The 23,244-nt window shown below is 47.4% G+C and overlaps 1 protein-coding gene and 1 long non-coding RNA gene across 10 annotated transcripts in view; one reads left to right on the forward strand and one right to left on the reverse strand.

The window, feature by feature from the left end:
* HDAC5 (histone deacetylase 5) overlaps positions 1 to 22,255 on the reverse strand; it is a 39,308-nt gene extending 17,053 nt beyond the window's left edge. For 3 of the 9 annotated variants that reach the window (XM_069064432.1, XM_069064427.1, XM_069064426.1), the window contains exons 1-3: positions 22,065 to 22,255; positions 14,718 to 14,924; positions 7,512 to 7,583 (exon numbers count right to left, since the gene is read on the reverse strand). In XM_069064432.1, the coding sequence (XP_068920533.1) occupies positions 7,512 to 7,583; positions 14,718 to 14,739 (94 nt within the window). In that variant the 5' untranslated portion in view covers positions 14,740 to 14,924; positions 22,065 to 22,255. Of the gene's footprint in view, positions 1 to 7,511; positions 8,074 to 14,717; positions 14,925 to 22,064 lie in introns of those variants that run through there. The other 6 variants (XM_069064430.1, XM_069064429.1, XM_069064424.1 and 3 more) reach the window with 4 other exon arrangements.
* LOC138143194 (uncharacterized) lies at positions 8,257 to 11,028 on the forward strand. The gene is made up of 2 exons (XR_011163636.1): positions 8,257 to 8,460; positions 9,664 to 11,028. It is a non-coding gene; the product is annotated as an uncharacterized lncRNA (long non-coding RNA).
* Positions 22,256 to 23,244: the final 989 nt, after the last annotated feature.

Genomic DNA, 23,244 nt, shown 5'->3' on the forward strand with positions numbered 1-23,244 from the left:
CAAAATGGACCTCTGCCTAAGCAAGGCCAAAGTCTTCTCTTCTCCCTGTAAGCACAATAAACCAAGGTATCCTGGCCTTAGATCCTCTTTCAGGATACGTCACCACCAACCCTTGAAACCTTATGACCCATTATTGGTCAGAAGTAGACTAGGGAGTGAATTGGCAAAGAACAAGGGTCAGTGTGGAAGCATTAATCAGCTTAGCACCTGGTTCTAAAAATACCCAGTTCCAGAGAGCCAGCAGCCACAAAAGCTTGGAGTTAGTGGGACTAGGGGGCAGGGAGGGTTGGGAAGCGTAAGCACTAGAGGGAAGTAGAGAACAGGGTAATAAGAATACAACAGACTGTTCTGTAGTGTGTGAAAAACTAGGTTCACAGAAAATTAACCCCCTGGCAATAACTACCAGATCTTGACTAACTTGAAAGGAGACTTAGAATCTTACAGCTGGCAGGGGAGACCCTCTGAGATAGTTTATTTACCGATGAGGAAACTGAGATCCAGAAAAGCTATGTGACTTCAAATGACAGATACAGGCCTAGAATACAGGGTAGAGCATGATATGGTTGTCACTGTTTGTCCTGTACATGGACAGAATATAGCCCTTAGGTCTGCTTTGATTTTTGTTGGTCCCCAGCACCTCGTATAGTACTTGGGACACAGGTGCTGCTTAATACCTGATTGATGACCTATTTAGAGTTAGAAGGAATCTTAGAGATTATCTAGTCTAAGCTTTATTTTACAGATGAATAAACTAAGACCCAGAGATAAGGAACCTGTCCACATTCACAGCTGGAGAACAGGTGAGCCAGCATTCCCACCTGGATCCACTGCCATGAAATCACTGCTTTCTACTCCATGATGTGGGCTGCTCTCCACCATGCCACACTACAGCAATGCTACAACTTACCCCACACCAGATTCAGAGACAGGCAACTTGGTTAAAGAGAAGCAGTCTGCTCTTAAGTGGGACCATGCAGGGAGATGGGAACTTTCAAAGAAAAGGGAGCTGGTGACAAGCCAAAGAAAAGGGCCCCCAACAAGTAGCAATCTCCCAAGAGTTTCTCTTGCCAGGCTGAAGTGGCAGCATCATCTAAACAACATGGCACAAGCTGCCTCGGTTGTCTGGAAAATGAAAAGTATGGACCTTTCCTGAATCAAGGAAGGTTACGAGGGGAAAGTGTAGAACCAAGAACACTGGTTTGAGTTTCCTAGATGAAAAAAAAACAAAACAAAACACTAACCCATCCCCTATGCAGTAAAATTATTTTTTCCACTATCTGTTTCTGCTTAAGGGAACAGTCCTACCACTCACTCACTAAATGTATCTCCAAGGGAAAACATTCAGCTTCTGAGCTTCAGCATCGTCACCTATGAAATAAGGGGGCTGGACTGGAGAACTAGCTCTGAGTCTATGACCCTCTGACTAAACAAGGATCAAGAAGCTTTACTGCAAACTGAATCTATTTCCCTCAGATAGATGTAAGGGTTCAAGAGAGAAGGGGGCTGGAGGCAAAGCAAGGAAAGAAGCTGTTTTCAAAAGCCCTACTACTTCCTCTAAGGCACTGATCCTGCTTCCTTCAGGACTGTTCCTTTCCCCTCCCCCACCAGCCCAGACTAGTGGGGACCTCCCCCATCTTCAGCCACTCCAATATTAGAAGCCATGGCATCTCTGAGCACCACTGCTTGGCTCCCTATTACAGCACTGATTCCTCATTTATTCCTCTATGACACCTCCAACAATCTCACTCAATCCTACTGTAATCAACTCCTATAGAGCTGGAAGATCACCTAATCCAATCCCCTTACTTTACAGATGAAGAAACTGAGGCCCAGGCTTAGAAAAGGTTGAGGATCTACCTATAGTCATGCAAGCAATGACAGAGCTAAGATGCCAAAGCAGGTGCTCTGGGACTGTACCATTGTACCCTTCATGGCAACTGGATCACAAATGCTCCTCATGTACCGTGTTTCCCTGATAATAAGACACTGTCTTATTAATTTTTTTTGGACAGAAAAACCCCAGAGGGCTTATTTTCAGGGGAGGGCTTATTTTAATGAACATTGACAGCAATTTGGTGATTACAAGCAAATTGTAATTACAGTGATTACAAGCAAATCACTGGGGAAGAACAGGATGACGCGCTCACTGCTGCAGCTCTGATTGGATGCAGCTCGGAGTGCGGCGTGCGTTTCATGGGGGGAAGGGGGGGTGACAGTGCATATAGAGGGTACCGTAATGTAGTGTGTAGCACAGGGGATCACTTTCATTACAGTAGCAATCTCAATAGGGCTTATTTTCGGGGGAGGGCTTATTTTAGAGGAATCTTATACAGTAAGGGGAGGGCTTATTTTTGGGATAGGTCTTATTATCGGGGAAAGATGGTACCAGTGAAAAGAACTTTGGGAGACCTAGAATCTCCCTTTTCTCCAGCAAAGAGGAAAGTAAAACTAATCTAAAGAATAAAATGATGAAGGAATTTCCCAGTGCAAGAGAAAGAAGGGAATGATTTTAGCTTTAAGGATGCAGGGATTCCAAATCAGAAAGCAAATTCAGAACAATTTAGGCAGCTCCCAATCAGATGGAGCTGGAGACCAGAGAAGAGGGAAGACCAGATTGGAGGGACCTCCTCTTCCCTCATAATCTTGTATATGGATTTGGAGGGAAAATTTGAAAGGATGGAAAAAAGAAAGAAGAGAACATAGGCTTTCCCAACCTGGAGCAGAAGATACTGTGGACAAGAGAGCCATGAATTAAGGGGTCACCTTCCCTGTCTCAGTTCAAGGAACATTTAAACATAAAGGCTAACAGGCATCATGGCATAATGGGGAAAGTGCTCAACATGTAGCCAGGACACTTCAGTTTGCACCCTGGCTCAACATTAGTTGTGATGAGTCACCTAACTTCTCTGAGTCTCAGTTTCCCCATGTGTAATATGGGGATAATAACACTTGCATTACCTACTTCACAGGGTTGTTGTGAAGAAAGCTATATAAACCCTACAGAGTTATATAATTATAAATCTATGCAAATTAAAATAATTATTAGTTTAAAACCTAGACCCAGATATTAAAGGATCATTAACCATTGTAAGTTTATAGCTATGTTACTAGAAATTACTCTCTATACCAGTGGATCAAAAGTTATATACATTATAATCCCAGGCCATACCTCCAGCTAGTTATGCTAATACTGTGGATTACTTTCCTGTAAACGTTGCCCAACCAGCTGCCTAGACTGATCCTATCTCCCCTTCCCCCTGCTGCTCAATACTGCTAGTTTCTAGACACCTATATAATTCCAATAATCCAGGCCTTAAGAATGCTACCTACTTTTGAGTTGAGGTTACACTGTTCCTTCCCTATCCTCCTCCACGGACAACAAAGAATAGTTCTCCCTAAACCCTCAGGGGATTCTAACCCAATGCACTTTAGTACTATCCAGTTCCACTAATGTCACCCACCATAAACTGTTGGTGTCACCACCTTGGTAGGATGATCTCTGCAACCTCTCCCCCCCATCCTGCCTCAGTCCCTACTCCACATTGCCAGCATAGTGACCCCAGGCTGCCCCCACTGTCTTTTACTAGTGACCAGACAGCTGTTCCAGCTGTGTGGACACAGCTAATCTGATTTCCGGTTTGGCAGCTGCCAAGCTGGGAAGGGAACAGCTGAGAGCTACAAACACAGGAGGAGGTTACTGGGATTGGGGGTGGGAGGGTAAAGTGTTGGTGCACAGCTTCCTTCTTGGATCAGTCCCTCAGGGGCAGAGCCCCTGAACAGAAGCTTCCAGTAGAAGACGAAAGTCTTTACCAAGCCCAAGTGATGACTGAGTATTTGTAAATACAAAGCAAAATCTTTCTAATAAACTAACATGTAATATTTATTCTCTACTACCCTTGCCGTTCGCGCTCTCTCTCTCTCTCTCTCTCTCTCTCTCTCTCTCTCTCACACACACACACACACACACACACACAGAATTTTCAAGGAACCCACAGAAGACCAGTAGCCCAGGGGATTTCAACTAACATTTTCCAATGCTCTGGGTTCCCATATGTACATATAATACCCTTCCCCTCCTGGGTATTCACTCAATAAGGGTAAGCACAATTCACACTTAAACTGTGGGGAGAAGGCAGTAAGATGTCATGCCTTCTTCCTTCATAGGCCATGGCACACTTTCATAGACACCTGTATTTTAATATCACCAGTCCCCTTTTACAATAATATATCATGCCTCCCTACATTTCTCAAAACCAAGAGGGCTGGTACTGCCCCCAGTACAGAGAGGGAGAAACTGAGAGCCACAGAGGAGAGAAGAAACTCCAAACCCAATGTGGGTTTGGGTTAGACCTCAGAAACAACATACAATTCTTAGATCTTAAACATACCCACTGCCCTAGGTTGACTCTCTTGGCGATAACTGATCCACTGGTCCCAAAGCTAAGATGTGAATATATACTAGGAACTCCAGGTTCAGAGCAGTGATTACTATTACGATAAACTACCTGCTGTGGAACAAAGAAATATCTCTGTCCAGTGAGATGAAGTCATCTTACTGACATTAGCAGAAGTAGGACCAGGGACAGGCAAAGTAGGCAACTAGAATTCAATAGGCAGGGAGAGCACAACAAGGGATACCTATATATTAAATGTTTCTAAATGCACATATCATTAAGTGCTGTAAAAAATCTATGGCATGTAGGTATTTATTTATTGACAAGTTACATGAGAGAGAGAGAAGGCTCAAAGTCTCTGGAGGACAGCAATGCAAGTACTATTTTAAGAGGTTAAATTGTACTTATAATTTCCCTGATGGTAGTACTGGGAGAAGACGGAAACATCTGCTATGTACAATTTTGAAACCTTGCCTAGGGTGTACAAATCCCTTGTCCTGACTTTGTCCAGAGGCTACAACTAGGATGCCATGCCCCAAATAGGAATAGCAGAAAGTCCATCTGACTTTCAGCCAGCACTTGAAAACTTTGTTCTTCCCCCCACCCCATTCTGACTATACATCGGGAAGGGCCTCTTCCTGCCTTCCCCATCCATCTGAGGCTCAAGTCAGAAACCAGGTTATGATTCCTCTCTCTCTCTAATGGGGCAAGCAGACAAAAAAAACAAAAACCTGTAGAATCGATCAAGGTCAGTGAGCTAGAATCAAAAGTCCTGCTGCCTAGGGGGGAAGTTAACAGACAGCCAGCTCTGAAAAGCCTGGGAAGACAGAAAAAGCTATCATTTCAAAAAGGTAAGGAAAGGGAAAGTCCTGAAGAGGCTGTCCCAGTAAAGCTCCCCAACCTCTTTCAAATCAGGCCTTTTGCTCATCGAGGCACACAGAGGGATCTGGGGGGCAGGAGGAAGGGAAAAAGAAGGGGGCTTGGTGGGAGAGGGAAGAGAACAACAGGCTCTTGCAGATCCATGTTTATCTGGAGGGGAGTCTTTTTTTCAAACCTGAAGGTTAAAGCGTTTCTATTTGAAACATCTGTTTACATTCCAGAGTCCAAAAAAAAAAAAAACCAAGCTCTAGTCCTATATCCGTCCCCAGCCCACGTCACAGCAACAACACCAGAGCCTTGCAGGGGGAACATTCTTAACCCTCTCCCTGGGCTGCTGAGGTGACTCACACCTCTGGACTGCAAACACATGGACCACACTTTTAAGGAGCCAGGAGAAATGGAGTTAACTAAGGTACCAGAACTAGGAATAGGGGGCTGGGTTGGACAGGCAACTTCAAGGAGAAGGGAAACAGGGCCAATACTGAGAGGATTTTCTAGGAAACTGAGGATGTAAAAATGCATAGGGTCTGACCTTCTAAATGGCCCAGGACAGGCTGAGGGAAGGAGACTTGGAGAGGTTATCTGGTTTGGCTGCCTCTCTCTAGATGGCAAGGTAAGGAAGACACAGCAGCAAAGACATCAGAGTAGACTGCTCTAGACCAAGTGATCTCTGTGGTCAGACCCTTTACCTGCAGGAGCAAGGTCTTAAAAGGATGCTTCTAGAACAGAGAACTTTAGAGAAGCCTACTAGGTAGCCAGCAGTAGATAAATCCCCATACGCCCAGCTGCACTTACCAGAATCAGGGATAGTAACATCTGGAATTTCAGGGCTCCCAATTAGGGCCATGTGGGCTTCCTTATCTAGGCAGATGGCAGTTTTGTGCCCTGACTTTTCCCCAATAACTCCCCATGCATTAAGTCCTCTCTCCTACACTCCACAACAAAGAAATCCCAAGGCCCCATGCTTCCCTCTTCTAGGCATTCTTCCCAACAACTCAATGCCAGTCATATATGCACAGGTTCTTCCCATCTTTCTTGTGATTAGGGATGTTCCTCTCAAAATACATACATCCAGAAACAAGGATACTCTCCCTCCCCCCAATCCCCCACACATATACTCCTGAGTGCCAAGCCACTGCCAGGAGGGGTGGGGTAGGCATTTTGCCAGGAAAGCCGCTCCCTGGAGGAAGCATCTTGTGGTGCCGGACTGGTAGGAGGGCTGTGCCAGGGAGGCCCCAGATACTGCCAACCGGTACCTAAGAGTGGGGGAGGGAGTGATTAGAACCAAAGACAAAATAATTTCCTGTTGCTAAAATGTACTTAGATGGTAGAGCTATCTATGAAATCCCTCCACATAGACACATGTGTAATCAGCAGAGAATAATGATTTTATTCTCTGGTCCCTAAAGAGAAAGAAACTGAAGATGGAAGAAACTAGCAACAGCAGCATCCTGAGTCTGAAGCTGACCCAACACAGAGCACGAGAGCCCTGGATGCCAGTTCTCTCACTTGACTCCTATACTGCTCAGTCTCCTCCCCCTGCCAGATGCCAGACACACTATATGCTCACCTGTACCCATCTACAGAAGAGCTAAGAGACAGTAACTGGGAGCATTTCTTCTCATTTTCCCAAAACACAAACTAACACTCTCACTCACTCTCTCTTGCAATCCCAGGGGAAAGGGCAACCTACTAGAGGATGGTGCCAACTGGGCCTGAGCTCTTCCAGTGATCCAGTCTCCCCCAGGATACTATAGACCCTGGAAGGCGGTGGGGAAGGGAACAGATCAGGGAATAACAACAACTTGTATTTATATAAGTGCTTTAAGGCTTTCCTCATAATAACTCTGTGAAGTAGCCAGTGCAAATGTCATCCTCATTTTACAGCTGAGGAAGCTGAAGCTCAGAGAACTTAAGGGACTGCCCAAGATACCCCAGCTAATCAATCAGTGCCAGAACCAGGATTTGAACCCAAATCCAGGGTTCTTTGCATTTGTGTTCCCCTAACCCTCTTGCACTGGGGCATAAAAACAGTGAGCTGCTGGAAGACCCCAACAAACACCAAGAAGGGAAACCAAATCCAGGAGAAACTATGGCTTACAGGACCCTAGAACCCTTCACCCAAATGTCTGCCAAGAAGAAAATGAGGTCCAGGAGGTACTCTCCCCAAGGTCAGAACCACAAGCCTATGCTACCTGCCTGGAATGACAAGATAGCTGAGCAAGCTATGGAGCTTACCTGCCACAGGGATGCTGTGGAGAGGAGTCCGAGACAGGATTTCCAAGGACTGCTCGCGGCCCGACATCCCATCTGAAGAGAAACAGGATTCCGTCTCATATATGGTCTGCAGCATCTTGACCATCCCTTGGGCCTTGGACATCAACAGCATGCCAAGGTTGTGGGGAGGGGGAAGCAGTGGGTCAGAAGACGGACCAAACTAAGGCCCTCACTGCTCCACAACTCCCTTGGTCCTCCAGCTCCTTCACCACATCCAGCCTGGGCACAAGCTGGTAGAAGTCAGGAGGCTCCAGATCCTGCCAGCCTAACTCAAAACTAGCAATCAACCCGCCTAGCCTATCGAGCCCTTTTTCAGACTCTGGGAATGGATCTGGGAGAGAGAAATGCAGGGAACAGTCAGTCACTCCCAGGTCTGGAGAACAGGAATATCACAGGCTGGAGAGCCAAGAGCTCAGGGGCAAGGAGGGGAGCTCAGGGGCTGGGATCTCTGCATGCCCAGTCCCTGGGTGACAGCTCTGGGCCCAGCTCCCCCCGCTCCTTCCCAAATGAGCCAGCAGCTGGCAGAAGACTGAAATAGCAATGGGGGGAGGGCCCAAGCTATAAATAGGTGGAGCATGCTCAGGGAGCCTCAGGCCGGCTGCCAGGAGCCTGGGCTTGGCGGAGGCCCCAAGGGGGGAGGGGGAAGGGAGGCGTTCCACTCTGGGAGGAAGCACCAAATGGGGGGAGGGGGGAGGGCCTTGTGCCGAAGGCTAAGGCCACAAAGAGCTTGGCTGGGAGGGTGGGCTGGAGATGGGGAAAGGAACAGGAAGAAGTGATGGCTGTGTGGAGTGTGTCTATGCAAGTCTGGCTCCCTGTCTGGCTCTCTGGGTGGGAGTGACGCCGTAGACAAAGAAGCCAGACTTGATCTTCTACCACTTTTCTTTTACCCAAACCCCTCCAGATGGAACAGGTAAGAGAACCGGAAAAGCCTGGAGAAAGGGTAGCAGGCAGGGCCAGGCCAGCTCAGCTCAGGAAGAAGAGGCTTCCCCTGGAGGTTGCATGGAACATCTGGAACAACCACTCTCATTTCCAACAGCTGGGAGACTGACTGGGTTAGATGTGTTTGGTTTTCATTGCTCTTCAGGGCTCAGTGGCTCCTCCTCCCCTCCCTAAGCCATTCAAGAAGGAAGGGGGAAGGGAAGGGAGCTGATGAGAATCCCAGGGAAGATAGGGTTATCTTCTCTAGCTCCTCACAGGGTCCTCTTCTGGAACAGTATCTCAGCACCATCACCCCAACTCATCCCAAGGTCCTTATCCCAAGGAAGGCATTCAAGTTGGCAGGTTACCATTACCTGAGGGCACGGACCCACTCACTTGCTCTAGTGCTTCTAGCAACAATCCAGAAAAAGACAAAAGTCACCATCTATTCCCTCACCTCGAAGAAAGGACCCAGATGACATAGCCAGGATACTTTGGTTTGATCCCTTGATGTGCCTGGCTTCAAAGGGCTCAGTTTCCCCTCCAAAAACATAGCTCAGAAGTTCCCAGGCAGAGAGTCCACTGCTTTAGCTAGGAGCATTAGCAAGGTCCAACAGAGCAAGGAGCAGGCAGAACAAAGTCTACTATGCTGCTCTGCCAATCATAGATAGATATCCTAACTAGCCAGGTGTGGAGATGGCATGGTCAGGAAGGGTACCTGTCAACCCACCCCTTCTCCTCAATTTGTGTCTTCCAGTATGCTGGGTCTGTCCCCCTGACCTCAATGAAGCCCTTTAATAGCCAGATTATTTCTAGGCTGCCCCCTCCCCCTACCTGATGTCACTGTTGCTATTTTAAGCCCCCTCCCCCCTTGGGCACAGGGCCAGTGACACCCGTCCTCTCTGCTGGACAGGATGACCTCATGCTCATGTCAAGGGCCAGGAGGGGGAACTGGCCAACCAAGGACAAAGGAGAAATCCCAAGGGCCCACCTGCCCTGTTCTGCCTATAAATCCCTTACTCCAGAATTCACTATCTAGAAATTTCAAAGCACCTGATTGCCATTAGGATAGAGCTGGGATAGAGGATGGAAAAAGAAGATCAGGATAGAAAACTAAGGAATTCTATGAGATAGAAGTCAATTTCTCTGGTTTCCAGATGAGCTGGAGGCTGCTTCTGCCCTTTGGCTTTTGCAGATTTAGAGGAAGAGATGATCAAAAGCTTCTCTCAACATCAAAGAGAAACAAAGGGAAAAGATACCAAGAATTCAACTTTCCCTGCCCATTTTCCATATCTTACCTTCAAAGTTTATCCTAACATAAATCAGTATATGGACAAGAGGGAGGACAGCATAATGTCTCCCTATGTGAGGAACACAGAAGAAGTAAGAGTTAACTACAGGTCACTCAGCAAGACCTAAATACAAGAATCCTGCCTCCCACCCAAGGACTCCACCCACCCAAGCTGGGAACAACCAGAAGGGCAGGCTATCCCCTGCCCAGCCTCTGAAGCAAGGAAGAGCTGGGTGTAGCATGCAAAAGAAAAGGAATTTCCAACTGGGAATCCCTAACTACAACAGGGGAGTGGGGAAGAGAAGAGTTGGACCAGTTTCCATAGTTTCAAAGGTATGCCAGGCCACCCAGTTCTCATACCTGCATTCCACTCCAACCTTGTCCAGCTTACAAACAGTGAGGAGTAAAAGAATTCCCACTTTGAAGAGGGAAGGACTGCTCTAGCAAAAGCCACTGGTATGCCCTCAAGCGCATGACCACTAAATAAAGCTGTAGGACCCAGAGGCCTGAGGCTAGCACCCCTGGTGCTTCTTATTTCAGGGAAAGGTGGATCCTACTTAAGTCAACTATAGTTCCCTGGATCCTTAAGCTTCGAGGATCCTGAGAGTCATTCTCCCTCTACCTCCTTTCAGGGGGCACATCTAACCCAATTCAGACATCTGAGTGGACAAAGCTTTTTTTTTTTTGGAGGGGCAATTGGGGTTAAGCCCAAGGTCACATGGCTAGTAAGTGTTAAGTGTGTTAAGTGTCTGAGATCAAATTTGAACTCAAGTGCTTCTGACTCCAGGGCTGGCACTCTATTCACTATGCCATCTAGCTGCCCCAAAGCTCTTTTATTTTTTCAGGATCTCAAAGGAAAGCTGGAAGTTCTTGATGTCTAACTTCACCCCTTCCCTCGTCTGTGTGATGTTTTATCTTTTTTTTTTATCTTTTTTTCTTACCATATAAGTCTTCCTCATTCCCATTCAAGAATCTGCCTATATTGGCTCCACCCTCCCAGATAGTAACAAGTTCGCTCTAGTCCCCCTCATCTAGGGTTATGGTACCACCAGCCCCTCCACTTTGGAATGTAGAGTGGAACAATCCATAACCTAGCTCTCCAAGGAATTTTAGTAATCAAATTCCAGGGGTAAAAAATTGCAGGGGGAAAGAAGGAGAGGGAGAATGGGACTAAGGAAGGGTAAGAACACCAGTATGCAACACATCCTAAACCTCAAGGGCAAGTAATCAAACCACAATTTTGTTTCACTAAAAAGGTCAGGAGCCACACACACATATTGTGGTCTGAACCTTTCTTAGAGAAGGGAAAGGGAGACTGAGGCATATTCTAATCTTCTATGAACACAGAAAAACGCTGGAACTTAACAGTCAACATAAGGAGCCCAGGTTCCCAGACCTGTGCTCAACCACAATGCCAACCCACTTTCTGCTTCTGCCATCCAGCTGGCTTCTTTTTCCAAGACAGGCATCAAGGTCTAATAAGTAGAGTCTGAGGCAGGGAAGCCAGACTCTTTTTTTTTTTTAAAGCAATCGGGGTTAAGTAACTTGCTCAAGGTTACACGGCCAGTTATTTCTGGGTGTGGTGCTGAGTATCTGAGCCCGGATTTGATCCAGGTCATCCCAACACTGGAGCTGGTGCTCTTACTCGCTGAGCCACCTGGCCGCCCCTAAGCAATTGGGGTTTAAGTAACTTACTCAAGGTTACACAGCCAGGTGTTTCTGGGTGGGTGCTAAGTGTCTGAGCCCGGGATTCGATCTCCAGGTCTTCTCAACACTGGAGACGGTGCTCCTACTCACTGTGCTACCTGGCCGCCCCTGAGGGAAGCCAGACTCTTAGGTTCTCTACTCCACCCCACCTTCGTGCCCCAGTTTCTCTTGCTGACCAAAAAAAGAAGAGGTGAATGCTGTTCCCTCCCTGACTCTTGGGAGAAGGAAGGAGAGAAAGTGTGCAGTCCTTAGGGATTTTGGGTAGAAGGCTCCTGCATAAACACAAAGTGTTGTCGTGACACCTGTCTTCCCCCTCCATAGGGCATAGAGAGCCATGTCCACTTCTTTCCCAAGTTCCCAGTTCTAGGGCTGACTCACATTACAAAGGCCTGGCTCCTGCCCTCTCTGGGCAGTGCCAGAGGGAAAGGGCAGAAGTTGGAACTAGCCTGAGGTTAGTACTCAGTTCCACTGACCCTAAGTTTCTCAACTTTGCTAGTATTTGAGATCAAAACCAGTAAGGCAAGGAAGCCAGTATTGACCCTTAGAATCTCAGCTGAAATTGTCAAAGGAGCCCTAAACCTGGATCCCTGGCTGCCTGAGGCACAGATGTACTCCCAAAGGGAGGGTGACATCAAGGAGTGGGCCTTCCAAAAGAAGCAGGTATGGCTTCATTTGCTGCCTCTCAGCCAAGCCCAGAAAACAGAGTAAGTGGGGAAATAAGAGTTGAGACCCTGTTTTCATTGGGGCCCAAAGGTAAAAAGATTATTTTCAAATATTCTGGGGAGGTAATTAAGACAGAAAACCTAAAAGTCTGTCTCGATCTAAGTACAACAAAGACCTGACTTTTATAAAGGTCATATACTCCTCGAGACAGGGGTCAAGTCATGGTTTGCTCTTTTAATGGCCCATCCCCCATCCCTATCCCCTTCTAAATGTCTGGCACAATTAAGGTCAGCTCTGACTCAAAGCTCTACTCAAATTCTATCTCCCATGAGGCCTCTCTGGATACCTCTTCCTCTATACCCTCTCAACTACCAGCACCTCTTCCTCAAAAATGGCTTGTATTTTATCTTGACTATGGACATGTTCTCTCCCTTGATAGAACATAAGCTTCTTGAGGGCAGGAGTTGTTTTATTTTGTCTTTGAATCCTCAGTGCCTGATAAAAGAGTAGACAATAAATACCTGTTGATTGCTTGATTACTCTTCAGGAAACCCTATACAAAGGAGTCATTTAGTGCCTAGCATCTTTAGCACATGGGAAATGTTTAATAAATGCTTGTTTATTTGCTTAGTAAATTGCTAAATTGAGGGGCAGACAGAAAAGGAGACACTGAGAAAACTAAAACAACTGAAGGATCTCATTTTATTTCTATGAAATCACAGAACCACAGAATGCCAGGTCTGGAAGGGACCTTCAACATCCTCTAGTCCACTCTTCTTACTTTAGAGTTGAGGAAACTGAGACCTGGAATTCCCTGACATGTCAAAAAGTGAACATTAATGGCTTATCCACAAAATGCCAGAGGAGACCCTGGTTAGAGCGAACCGTGAGGGTTTCACAAAAGGAAGAGACAAAGGGAGATTCTCTGCTAGGCCAGAGCAATTAATCACAGCCACAATGCCAATGCTGTCGAGGGACCATAAAGAAACTTTAACCTAGGCAAAGCTTCTTGTGGGAGTTATAGGGAGATTTTACTAAGACTTTTTGCCCGTTGGGGAGGCCTCTCACAGATTCTGCCTTCAACCTCACAGTTCCCACAATGGCATTCCCCTTGCCTACCAGGAGACCGAGCCTTTATCCCACTCAAAGATCTTCTCCAACCCTACCCAGGAAGGGAGGAACCTCCAAAGAGATAACTAGAACCCCCAGCTGATTGATTCCATCAGCCTTACATTCAAGGAGTTAAGTTTTGGTAGAAAGCCAAAAGGCTGTCAAAAACGTTAGACATGGAGGAGTTCCATCCCTCACCAATAAAATTACTACCCCAAGGCCTACAACTTCCTTATCATGGAGTTAGTGCTCAGGGGTCAGAAGAGGAAGGCAGATATCATGCTCCCTCTAGTCCCAATGACTCTACTGCATCCCTACCATAAGTGGCCTCCTACTACAGCCAACATTGCATGGCATAGCTCTCTAATAGTTTATGGAATCCCACCAACATGCTGCCATTTTCCCTGAGTCTATGAAAGCCTCTAAACACCTTCCTACAGGCTGCCTCTGACAGAAGTCTTTACTTTCCATTTTTTAGACTAAATTAGAACTATGAAACCAGGGGAAGGAAAAGGAAAATGATTGTGGGGTTCATTCCTAAACCTTTCTTTGCAAAACTGTAAGCAAGAGGCTTCACACCTAGGCCTGGCGCATAGGAAATGGAATCCCCATTCTCTATAGGGAGAAGGAAGTAAGAGAAACAAGGGAGAAGATGAATAAGATTCTTATAAAGCTTTAGAGTTCTGCAGAAGGCACAAGAGACAGCCAAGGAACGATTGCAGTTATTACTCTGACCACAATGAAACATAACCCTTCTGAGAAACTTCTAGGGGACCAGCCCAGACCACATGGCTACACACCCACAAACATGCACACAGACCCACGGATACATGCAGACACACCCAGGTTCCCACAGGTAAAAGCAGCCAAGACATGGTGATCTGGAGTGGGGGCAGGGACTACCAGGAAACCTCAGTCACATAGACCCCAGATTAGGAATCCAACATCTCCAGGAAGCTAGAGTAGGGAAGGAATTTTGATGAGGGAGAAGAGGAGTTTAGTAGTGGTTAGTGTCCACTAGCTTCTCCAGATCTGTCCAGGGCTCTGGCTAGGCTCTGTAGCTAGACATGGGGGAAAGAATACTACTCTAGAGAGACAGAGACAGACAGACAGACAGAGAGACAGAGACAGACACACACACACACACACACACACACACGCCCCAGAACAAGACTGAAGGTAGGGACTGGTAACCCTTAGTTGGACAGGGATTACACTAATTAATTGACAGTTCCATATCTAAAACCTGATCATATAGATGGTCAAATTTACGATTCAGTCAAATTCTTATGTTCCCCTTCCTTTACATTCCCTAATGTATCATTCCTCTCCCCAACCCAAACCCCAGTCACCCTGTGGCTCTAAGGCCATGAAAGCTGCTCAGCCTGGCTCAGAAATCAATCTATCCCACAAGATACGGATAACCCTAAGAGCCCCACCCCCACCCCAACCATCCTATAAGGAATACAGCCTCTTACCAGACTCATTAGGAGAGTTCATGCCGGCTCTAAGCCCCGTGGGAAGCTGGCACTAGGGGCTGGTGGCTGGGGCAAGGGGGGGGAGGGATGGGGAGCTGTAGAAGTGTCAAAAGAGATGGACAGACGGAGCCCAGGACTTCTACAACTCTACCGCCCGTCCGAAGCCATCCTTCAGGGTGAAGCAGTCAGGCACTCAGAGTAGCATCCCTGGTGGAAGAGATGAAGGTGGGGTTAGCCAACCCTCCACCCAGTTAACAGACTCATAGAATGTCAGGTCTGAAAAAGACCTGAGAAATTAGCTCAATTTCCTCATCTTCAGATGAGGAAACTGAGGCCCAGAGAGGGGAAGTGTCTTGCCCCAAATCCCAAAGCAAGCTAGTGGCAGATCAGGGACTAGAACTCAGGTCTGACCCTATATCATGCAGTACCCTAAAAGCACATGAGTGAAAACTCTCATCAGAGTTGTCCCCAAACAAATTCAATTGTAGGTAACAATCTTTGGATACAAAGAAGAGATTAGATGAGCCAGGTACCCAGATTAGCAGCTGGAAAAGACTAAATGAGTAGTAAGAGCAAGTCTCAGGTCAAATTTCACCTTCTGCAGGAGACCCTATTGGGTCCCCCCAGCTGGTAGTGTCTTCCACTCTGGAATTACTTTCAATCTCCTTGCCATATATCTTCTATATACCTAGTTATTTACATGTTGTTTCCCTCATCAAAAGGACAGGAACTGTGTTTTTGTAAGCACCTAGCACAGTTTGGCATATAGTGGGTGACAAATAAATGCTTGCTGACTGCCCAAGGAATTAGATTCCACCCTGAGCAGGGTTACCATGTGGTGGCTGTCATGCTGGCAAGCACCAGTCAGGAACCAAAGGCCAGAGAACCTGGCCCAGCTCACCTGTAGAAAGCTCCAATAGAATTGACAGATTGGGAACAATTTTTCTCCCCCATACTTCCCAACCCCAGCTCTTCTACTAAGCAGCTATCTGGCCTTGAGTACATCACTTCCCCTGTCTGTCAATTTCTTCATATGGAGAATAAATAAGGAGTTTGGACTAAATAAACCCTACAGATCTTTCTATGATTGAAAAATTTTATGCTGAACCTGAAACTACTGACCCCAATGACAGGTACATAACTTTAGCTATATACAAATTACACAAGTATAACATGTCTTTAAAATGACTTCCTGGGGCAGCTAGGTGGCACAGTGAGTAAAAGTGCCGGCCCGGAGTCAGGAGGACCCGAGTTCGGTTCTGGCCTCAGACACTTAACACCCACACACAAAAAAATAGCTGTGTAACCTTGGGCAAGTTACTTAACCCCAACTGCCCTCCAAAAAGAAAAAAATAAAATAAAATGACTTCCTGAAATTAAAATGGGGCAAAGGCAAAAAGGAGACCACTTTCTCAACCAAGACACATGCTGCTACCACTGATTGCCAATAGTCTTATAATTGCAACTATAATTGCAACAGTCTTATAATACTCTGAGTTTTCTGTTACCTACAATTTGGTTTTCCTAACTTGGCTAGTACTCAGGCCCCCACCAATGATCACCCAAACCCATCCCAGACCTGGTCACATTCCTTCTCCACAAAAAAGCAGATAGTACAAAACCAGGGAAACTGAGGCAGTGAGAAGCAAAGAGATTAGGCTAAAGTCGTGGCAGAGGAAAAGTTGTAGAGATAACTCAGGAATAAATCAGGAAGTTCCAACCTCATTCTCCAAACCTAAGCAAATAAATTCACTACGTTCTTTTGATAACCTTTACCTCTCAGTAGTGTTATTTTAAAATAAAACTTACTGATTTCTTTTCAAAGTGTACTTAAAGTGAAATATACGTGGAGAAAGAAGCACTGGGGACAACAAAGAGATACCCCAAATGTGCACAGATTAAGACTGCATGAACAAGAATCTCAGACCTAGCCTGCTCTATTCTCACCCTCTTTACTCCCTTAAGAGTTCTGGGTCCTTAAGGCTAAAGGAAAAATAACAATGCATCTAGGAAAGGAATAATGAGGAAAAGGCATAGACAAAGGCATCAAATCAAACTGCTATCAGAATGAGTGGGGAAAGGAGATAAAGGACTAAGCAAGGGTTGGGGAAGAGCCCAGGAATGCTGCAGGTGGGGCTAGTGATGCCCGGGCAGAGGTCTGTGTGGGAAGGTAGCACAGCCTGTGACCACATGGGGACTGGCGGCCTGTCTTGCTCACACCCTTCTCCATGGGCTGAGGAACACAAGTTCAGAAATTCCCACGATCCTCAGCCACCTCACATACCAGGGCTCCCTCTCAATTAAAAAGACCTCCAAAGGCCATGAAGACAGAAAGACAGGAGATGCTAAACACTCAGAGCTACCATAAACTAGGCATGGGCCTATTTCCATTTCTACTCCCAGTACCATAGAGCACCATTCCTCATCCACAGGGGACACAGAAACTAGCTTCCCATCAACAAACTTAAGCCTCTTACTCCCATCCCCTAGAGTTCAACCTGAGCCATTTCTATCTAATGATGATGGATTGATTCCCTTAGGACTAATTTTGCCCCCAAGTCAACACTAAAATCACCCCCCTATCCTAATGGCATATTGTGTTGGTAAGAGTAAATACCCATTTGGTATATTTTTCTCAGTTTCCTCAGCTTTGTAAAAATAAGCCAAGTGTCTCACACATTCTTCACCCTTTGTTTGAGGCAATATAGTGTAGCACAAAGAGCTCTAAACCTCTACATCAGAAGACTGGATCCAAGTCCTTACTTAATAGTTCTATGACCACAAACAAGTCAACTTTACCTCTCTATTCCTCAGTTTTCTCATCTGTAAAATCAGGACTAAATTTACACTACGGAACTCATGGGGCTGTTATGATAAAAACACTTTGTAACCTTGTAAAGCACTATATAAATTACTGTTATTACTTTACTAACAAATGGTAAAGTACTGACCCCTCCCACACACAGCACTTTATCACTCAATAGCAAATCTCCATAATGAATAAGGGCCACTGGCCAGAGACTTGCTTGGGCAACAAGGCAGTTTTCACCACTGAATCAAGTGAAGATTCCTGTCTAGGGTGAGGCAAGAAAGGATAGGAAGACTGCCTAGCCTGATGGTTAGGGCCTGTGCTAGTTTCAAACCCCTTCTTCTGGGGAAATGATGCTAACCTTTGCTGTAAAGGGAAAAGACAAGATCCAGGCTACACCCTCATAGTAGCCAATCATTTGGAACCCAACAATCAGATAACCAACCCAGATGGGGTGAAACTCTTCCTGAGTCTTAAATCAGTGGATATACAGAACCCCAGAATCCTGCCTCCCACTATAGATCCAAACCAGGAATAAGTATATTCCCTGATATAACCTCAACTCTAGACTCCACCAACATATGGGCATCAGAGGGGCTAGCTCAGCAATAGAGATTCATGCAATAGCCTTCAAATTGTTGGGCTGGCCTGAGGAAGAGGGAATGGGGAGGGTGGGGAGAGGGAGAAAGACAGAGAAACAGAGAGAGAAAGGGAGGAAAGGAGGGAGGGAGGGAGAAGGGGAGAAAGAGAGAGAGAGAGAGAGAGAGAGAGAGAGAGAGAGAGAGAGAGAGAGAGAGAGAGAGAGAGAGGAGATTCCAGAATAAAGCCCCAACACATACAATGACAACTCCAGGAGAAGGTAGGAAGGGGAGACCAGAAAAATGAAAACAGTAGCCATCTACAGATAAATAAGGAACCAGTAACTCTGAATTCAAATCTAGTCCTATAGAGATTTTTTCCCCCTTAAACAATAAACCCTGAATTTCAGAGGAGACATGTTTTCCCAATGAAAGCTCCTAGAACCCTAGGTCTATTACCCTGGTCTCCATCACTAGACCTGCTACCCAATATCAGGTTGCACAGGTTCCTCTTCCCTTTCCCCTCCCTATCCTTCCAAGCCATCAGCTAAGGACTCTGCCCTTGGAAGATTTCAAAGTACTCCATGAGGAGGGGTAATTCACAGAGGGAAAGAAAGACACAAGGTAATCACCTGAGTCCAACACTGGATGGCACTGAGAAAGCTACAGCCAGAATCAAGATGCTCCTCTGCCCACTCTGGGGTACCTTCCTACCTCCCCAAGGCTTGGATTGTATGTGTGTTCTACCATAGGTACCCCAAAATTACCCTCAAAAAGCCATAATCCCAGATGTCCTGATTCCAGGGGCACCTGTGGACCTCTCCTGCCCTGTGACAATAACAAACACCCTTCTTGTCCCTCCATAGTACCCAGGCCTCCACTTGCTCTATAACTGGGATTGATCAGAGCCTTGTATCAAAATATGGGGAACATCAACAAAGATATTTAGAACTGATATGGCACAATTCTTCCCCCTCTTGGGTGTGGGGAGTGGGGAGAAGATAAAAGAAAGCACCAGGCTGACAAGTTCATTTTTGCAACAAGCTCATTTCTGTTTGTCTGCTGAAATGCAGATCCAGGCATCTGCATGGGCCAGATGGAGGAGGTTGCTATTTCTAGAAAAAAAAGGGGGGGGTGTTAAGGGAGGGGGGGAAGGAGGAGGGGATAAGGCTGAATCTTTTTACCCTAAAATTGCTTGGAATATACCCTCTCCTCCTCACCTTCTTCCTAGTGCCAACAGAGATGCACAATAAAATAACAATAATGACCAATTTGTGAGGGGAGAAATTGAAAAAAGCATCAAAAGTTTAATTAGTCAAAGTCAGCTACAACAGACACCCAGCATAGGCTTTATTTAGTGAATGACTTGTGATCGAGAAACATGACTCTAAAACTGCCAGAAATTGCCCACTCCCATCCCTTGCCATCTCTGTTTCTGTCTCTTCCCTCCACCAAGGACTCTCCCTCCCCCCAGCCCTCAGCTAGGAGTGTATCCTCTACCAAGCTGGCTGCTCCCATTGCAGTGTTCCAGACATCCCGCCTCAAAAGGATGTGAGTAGGAAGAATTAATTATTAAAGAGCAGCTGGTACTTCAGCACTGAGCTTCCTCATCCCATCCTTCTTCAACCCCCTCCCCATCCACACATGAATTACCCTCACCTCACCCCCCTTCCCATTTTCTAAATGCACAACTAACAAATCCCCCATTGGGTAGGAAAAGCAAACCTTTGTCTCAGCAGCAACACAGCTCATGGTCCCTTCCCTTTTTCCCTCTTCCCCTACCAAGACCACCAAAAAGGTGAACTAGAGGCTGGGGCATACATACCAGGAGGCAAGGACCTAAGGAGAAATCTACTTCTTCCTACTCCCACCTGAGTATATCCATTTTCCTTAAGGGAAAGTGTTCCCTCCCCCCAAACTGGGGCTTCCTTGTTCTCAGTGATGATTCACCTCAAGTGACAGTAAAGAGGTGAGCCCCCCCCACCCATTCAAAGGTAACTTCCCATCTCCCCAAGCTGGGTCAGCAGCTGAAGTACACAGACAAATCAAACCAGTTCCATGGAAAAGTGGGTCCAATGAGTAGGTCAATGAGCAGAGATGCTGAGCTTGCCCCCAAAGCTAATGCATTTAAGGAAACAGGGGAGGAGGAATGGATGCTGAGCAGATTCAAACTACCTGAACCATTTCTAACAGGGGAGTGGGAAGCCACTGAAAGGGAAGATAAATTCAACCCCTAATAACTCCCTTCTCAATACCACTCTTCTGGCCTCTTACCAACCACAACAATATGCCCTTCCATCTCCTTCAACCATTTTCTTTTTCTGCTAGCCTGAGGGCACCTCAAGGTGCCCAAGGTGACAGGGTCCACCAAGAATACCATCCTCTTATCTCCCACATTCTACAGAGGCCTCTAATCCCACACCTGCACATAAGGAAGGCAATGGCCTTCTTACAAGGATCCTCACAATTACCATTTCAAAGTCTCCTATGCCCCATCTCATGCTGGATTCTGCCTCCTCAACACCTCTACCACACCTACTCAGCCCTATGATTTCCCAGAATGCTCCAGAGCAAATTTCAGGTCCTCAGAAGGTGGGCATGGGATAGGGAAAGGGAGAACAGTAATACCTCTAAATGAGACCCAGAGCCTGATACCCTTCCCCCCTTCCCCTGAAGTGATACCATTAACTACCTCCCTTCAGAAAGTATCATCACTTAAATCACAGTTGCCTCCTCCTCGAAACAAAGCTCCTCAAACCCACCTCCTCAGCCACACCACCGCAGGGACTATACTAGCTACTTTCTACTGGTAGAGCTACTTGTGCCTTTTGGAAGTAAAGTTATCTTGTCTCCCCCCAACTTTAGACAATGCAGGAACATACAACCAATGGGGCCAAGTGGTATTATCTGGGTTCCTGATAGGAGATAAAGTACCAAGGGGAATACAAGGATTGAAACTACCCAATCCAGACTTGGCGGAGGTATCTACATTTCATCCCAGCTCCCTGAAATGGCAGGATGGGAAGTGAGAAGGAAGACTGTACCTTTTCCCAAGTTGAAGAAGAGGAGGAAGGGGGGGGGCGCCACTGGGGACAATCAGTCAAACATTTATTAAGCGAACCTATTATGTGCCAGGCACTGGACAAAGTACTTCGGTATCAAAGACAAAAGATAGTCCCTGCTCTCAATCTAATGGGAGGGCAACAGTTAGTTAATCAACATTCAATACGCTGGGGGTACTAAAAGAAACAAAGGCAAAAGACAGTCCCTACTCTCAAGGAGCTCACCGTCTAATGGACATTGGCAGAAATTAGGCTAGGTTACTCATGCACAAGCGTAGGGAGCACAGAACTGAGACTGTTTTTAGTTGAGATTAGACTCCTGGGGCGGCAAGATCCCTTCTTCCTCCCCGCCATAGTCTATCAAGAAAGGTTTGTCCTGCTTGGGAAGGGGGAGAAGATGCAAGCCGGGAGGAAAGGATGCTGTAAGGGATGGGAGGAGGGGAGGAAGGGGGGAGGGGTAGCAAGCCAGCCAGCCGGTCTGGCAGCCTCCCCTTGGAGTACTAGCTACGTGGGGGTGCCGTGGGGGGGGGGTCCCCTCCCTTACCTGCAGGGGCGGCGGCTGCGGAAGGGCGGGGCGGGGTGCCCCCCCAAGAGGAGCCCCCCCCTCCCCTCCTCGTCCCTCTCCCCGCCCCCCAGGGTCGGGCTCGCCGGCAGACTGCCTCGCGCCGACAGGAGGGATGGGGAGGAGCCGACAGCCAGAGGAGGAGAGCAGGAGAAAGAACTGGAAGGGAAAGGGGGGGCCGGGCAGGGGAGGGAGGGGGGGCTGAGCGCGGCTCGGGCCCGGGGGCGCGAGTGGTGCGGGGGGGGGGTGGGAGGCCGACCTGGTAAGAGGGTGGAAATTGCCTCGCTCCCCCGGGTGGCGATGTGGGGAGAAGGGCAAGGGAGAGAGCGCGCTTACCCCCAGGAGCAGGAGCTCCGGCTCCTCGGGCGGTGGCAGCAGCTGCGGCAGCAGCAGCGGCGGCGGGAGCAGCGGCAGCAGCAGCGACGGCGGCGACTCCTCCTCGACGGCTCCTCCATCTTTGCGGCGGCTCCTCCGGCTCCGCTCGCCGCCGCCGCCACCAACAACAACATTCGGATACGTCACTCCTATCACGTGACCTGGCCCCAAGCTAAAAATAGACTCGTTCTCCTTTCCACCCTCCTTTCCCCCCCTCCCTAAACCGTCGGGTGGGGCCTAGGGCGCCACCGGGACAGCTTCTTAAAGGTCCAGGAGCCTGGCGTTCTGCGTAGGCAACCAGGGGGAGGAGGGGAAAAGGAGTAGGCTCTTAAAAGGACTAGGCTCTTAAAAGACTAGGCCCAGAAGTCGAGGCGGGGCTCAGGGTCCTGTCATTGAGACCGCGCCTCTGGGGTACAATCGAACTTTAGAGGGCGCGTTGATTTGAATCCCACCTTTGCTTCTTCCTAGCCGCATGACCTGAACAAGACACTGAAGTTCTCTGGGCCTCAGTTTCCTTCACTGTAAAATGGGGGCGTAGGACTGGGTCACTGCCTGGTCGTTAGTTGTTTCTTCCCTGCACCTTCCCCCCTCCTCCCCCCCCCCGACTCCTTTTTTAATCACAGAAATGTTGGAGCTACTCAGAATCCAGATCTGAACCCAAATTTTACTGACTCCCAGGCCTGGTCCCATTTCCTGTCTGTTTAACCCCCTCTGCAAAGCCTGCAATCACTCAGTCATGAAGGAAATAGAGTCAGAAAGTACTTGCAGATATGAGGAGCCTTGGCTGGTGGGATGGCCACTAAGGTCATTTCCATCCCTTAAAGTTCTGGTGAAGCACTGCGGGGGGGAAGGGGAAGATTACCACCCAGTTTTGACTCCTTTTTGCATCCGACTCAGTCCCTAACCTTAGACTGAGATTTATCTGCGTTCTGAAAGCCCTGCTTCCCTGGGAGAGTCTGCAAAGTCTGAAATCCCTTACATTCTTGCCCCTCCCAGGGAAACAAGGCTTTCAGGTTAGCCAGAGCTAAAGGCTAAGGTTGAAAGGTTGCCAGCCCAAGGTCTGTCTGTCTGTCTGTCTGTCTGTCTGTCTCTCTCTCTCTCTCTCTCTCTCTCTCTCTCCCCCTCTCTCTCCCCCTCCCCC

The sequence above is a fragment of the Petaurus breviceps genome, unplaced genomic scaffold (assembly GCF_028583685.1).
Source record: "Petaurus breviceps papuanus isolate PSGF00001 unplaced genomic scaffold, PetGlider_PUasm1.0 90630, whole genome shotgun sequence".
NCBI classification, from domain to species: domain Eukaryota; kingdom Metazoa; phylum Chordata; class Mammalia; order Diprotodontia; family Petauridae; genus Petaurus; species Petaurus breviceps.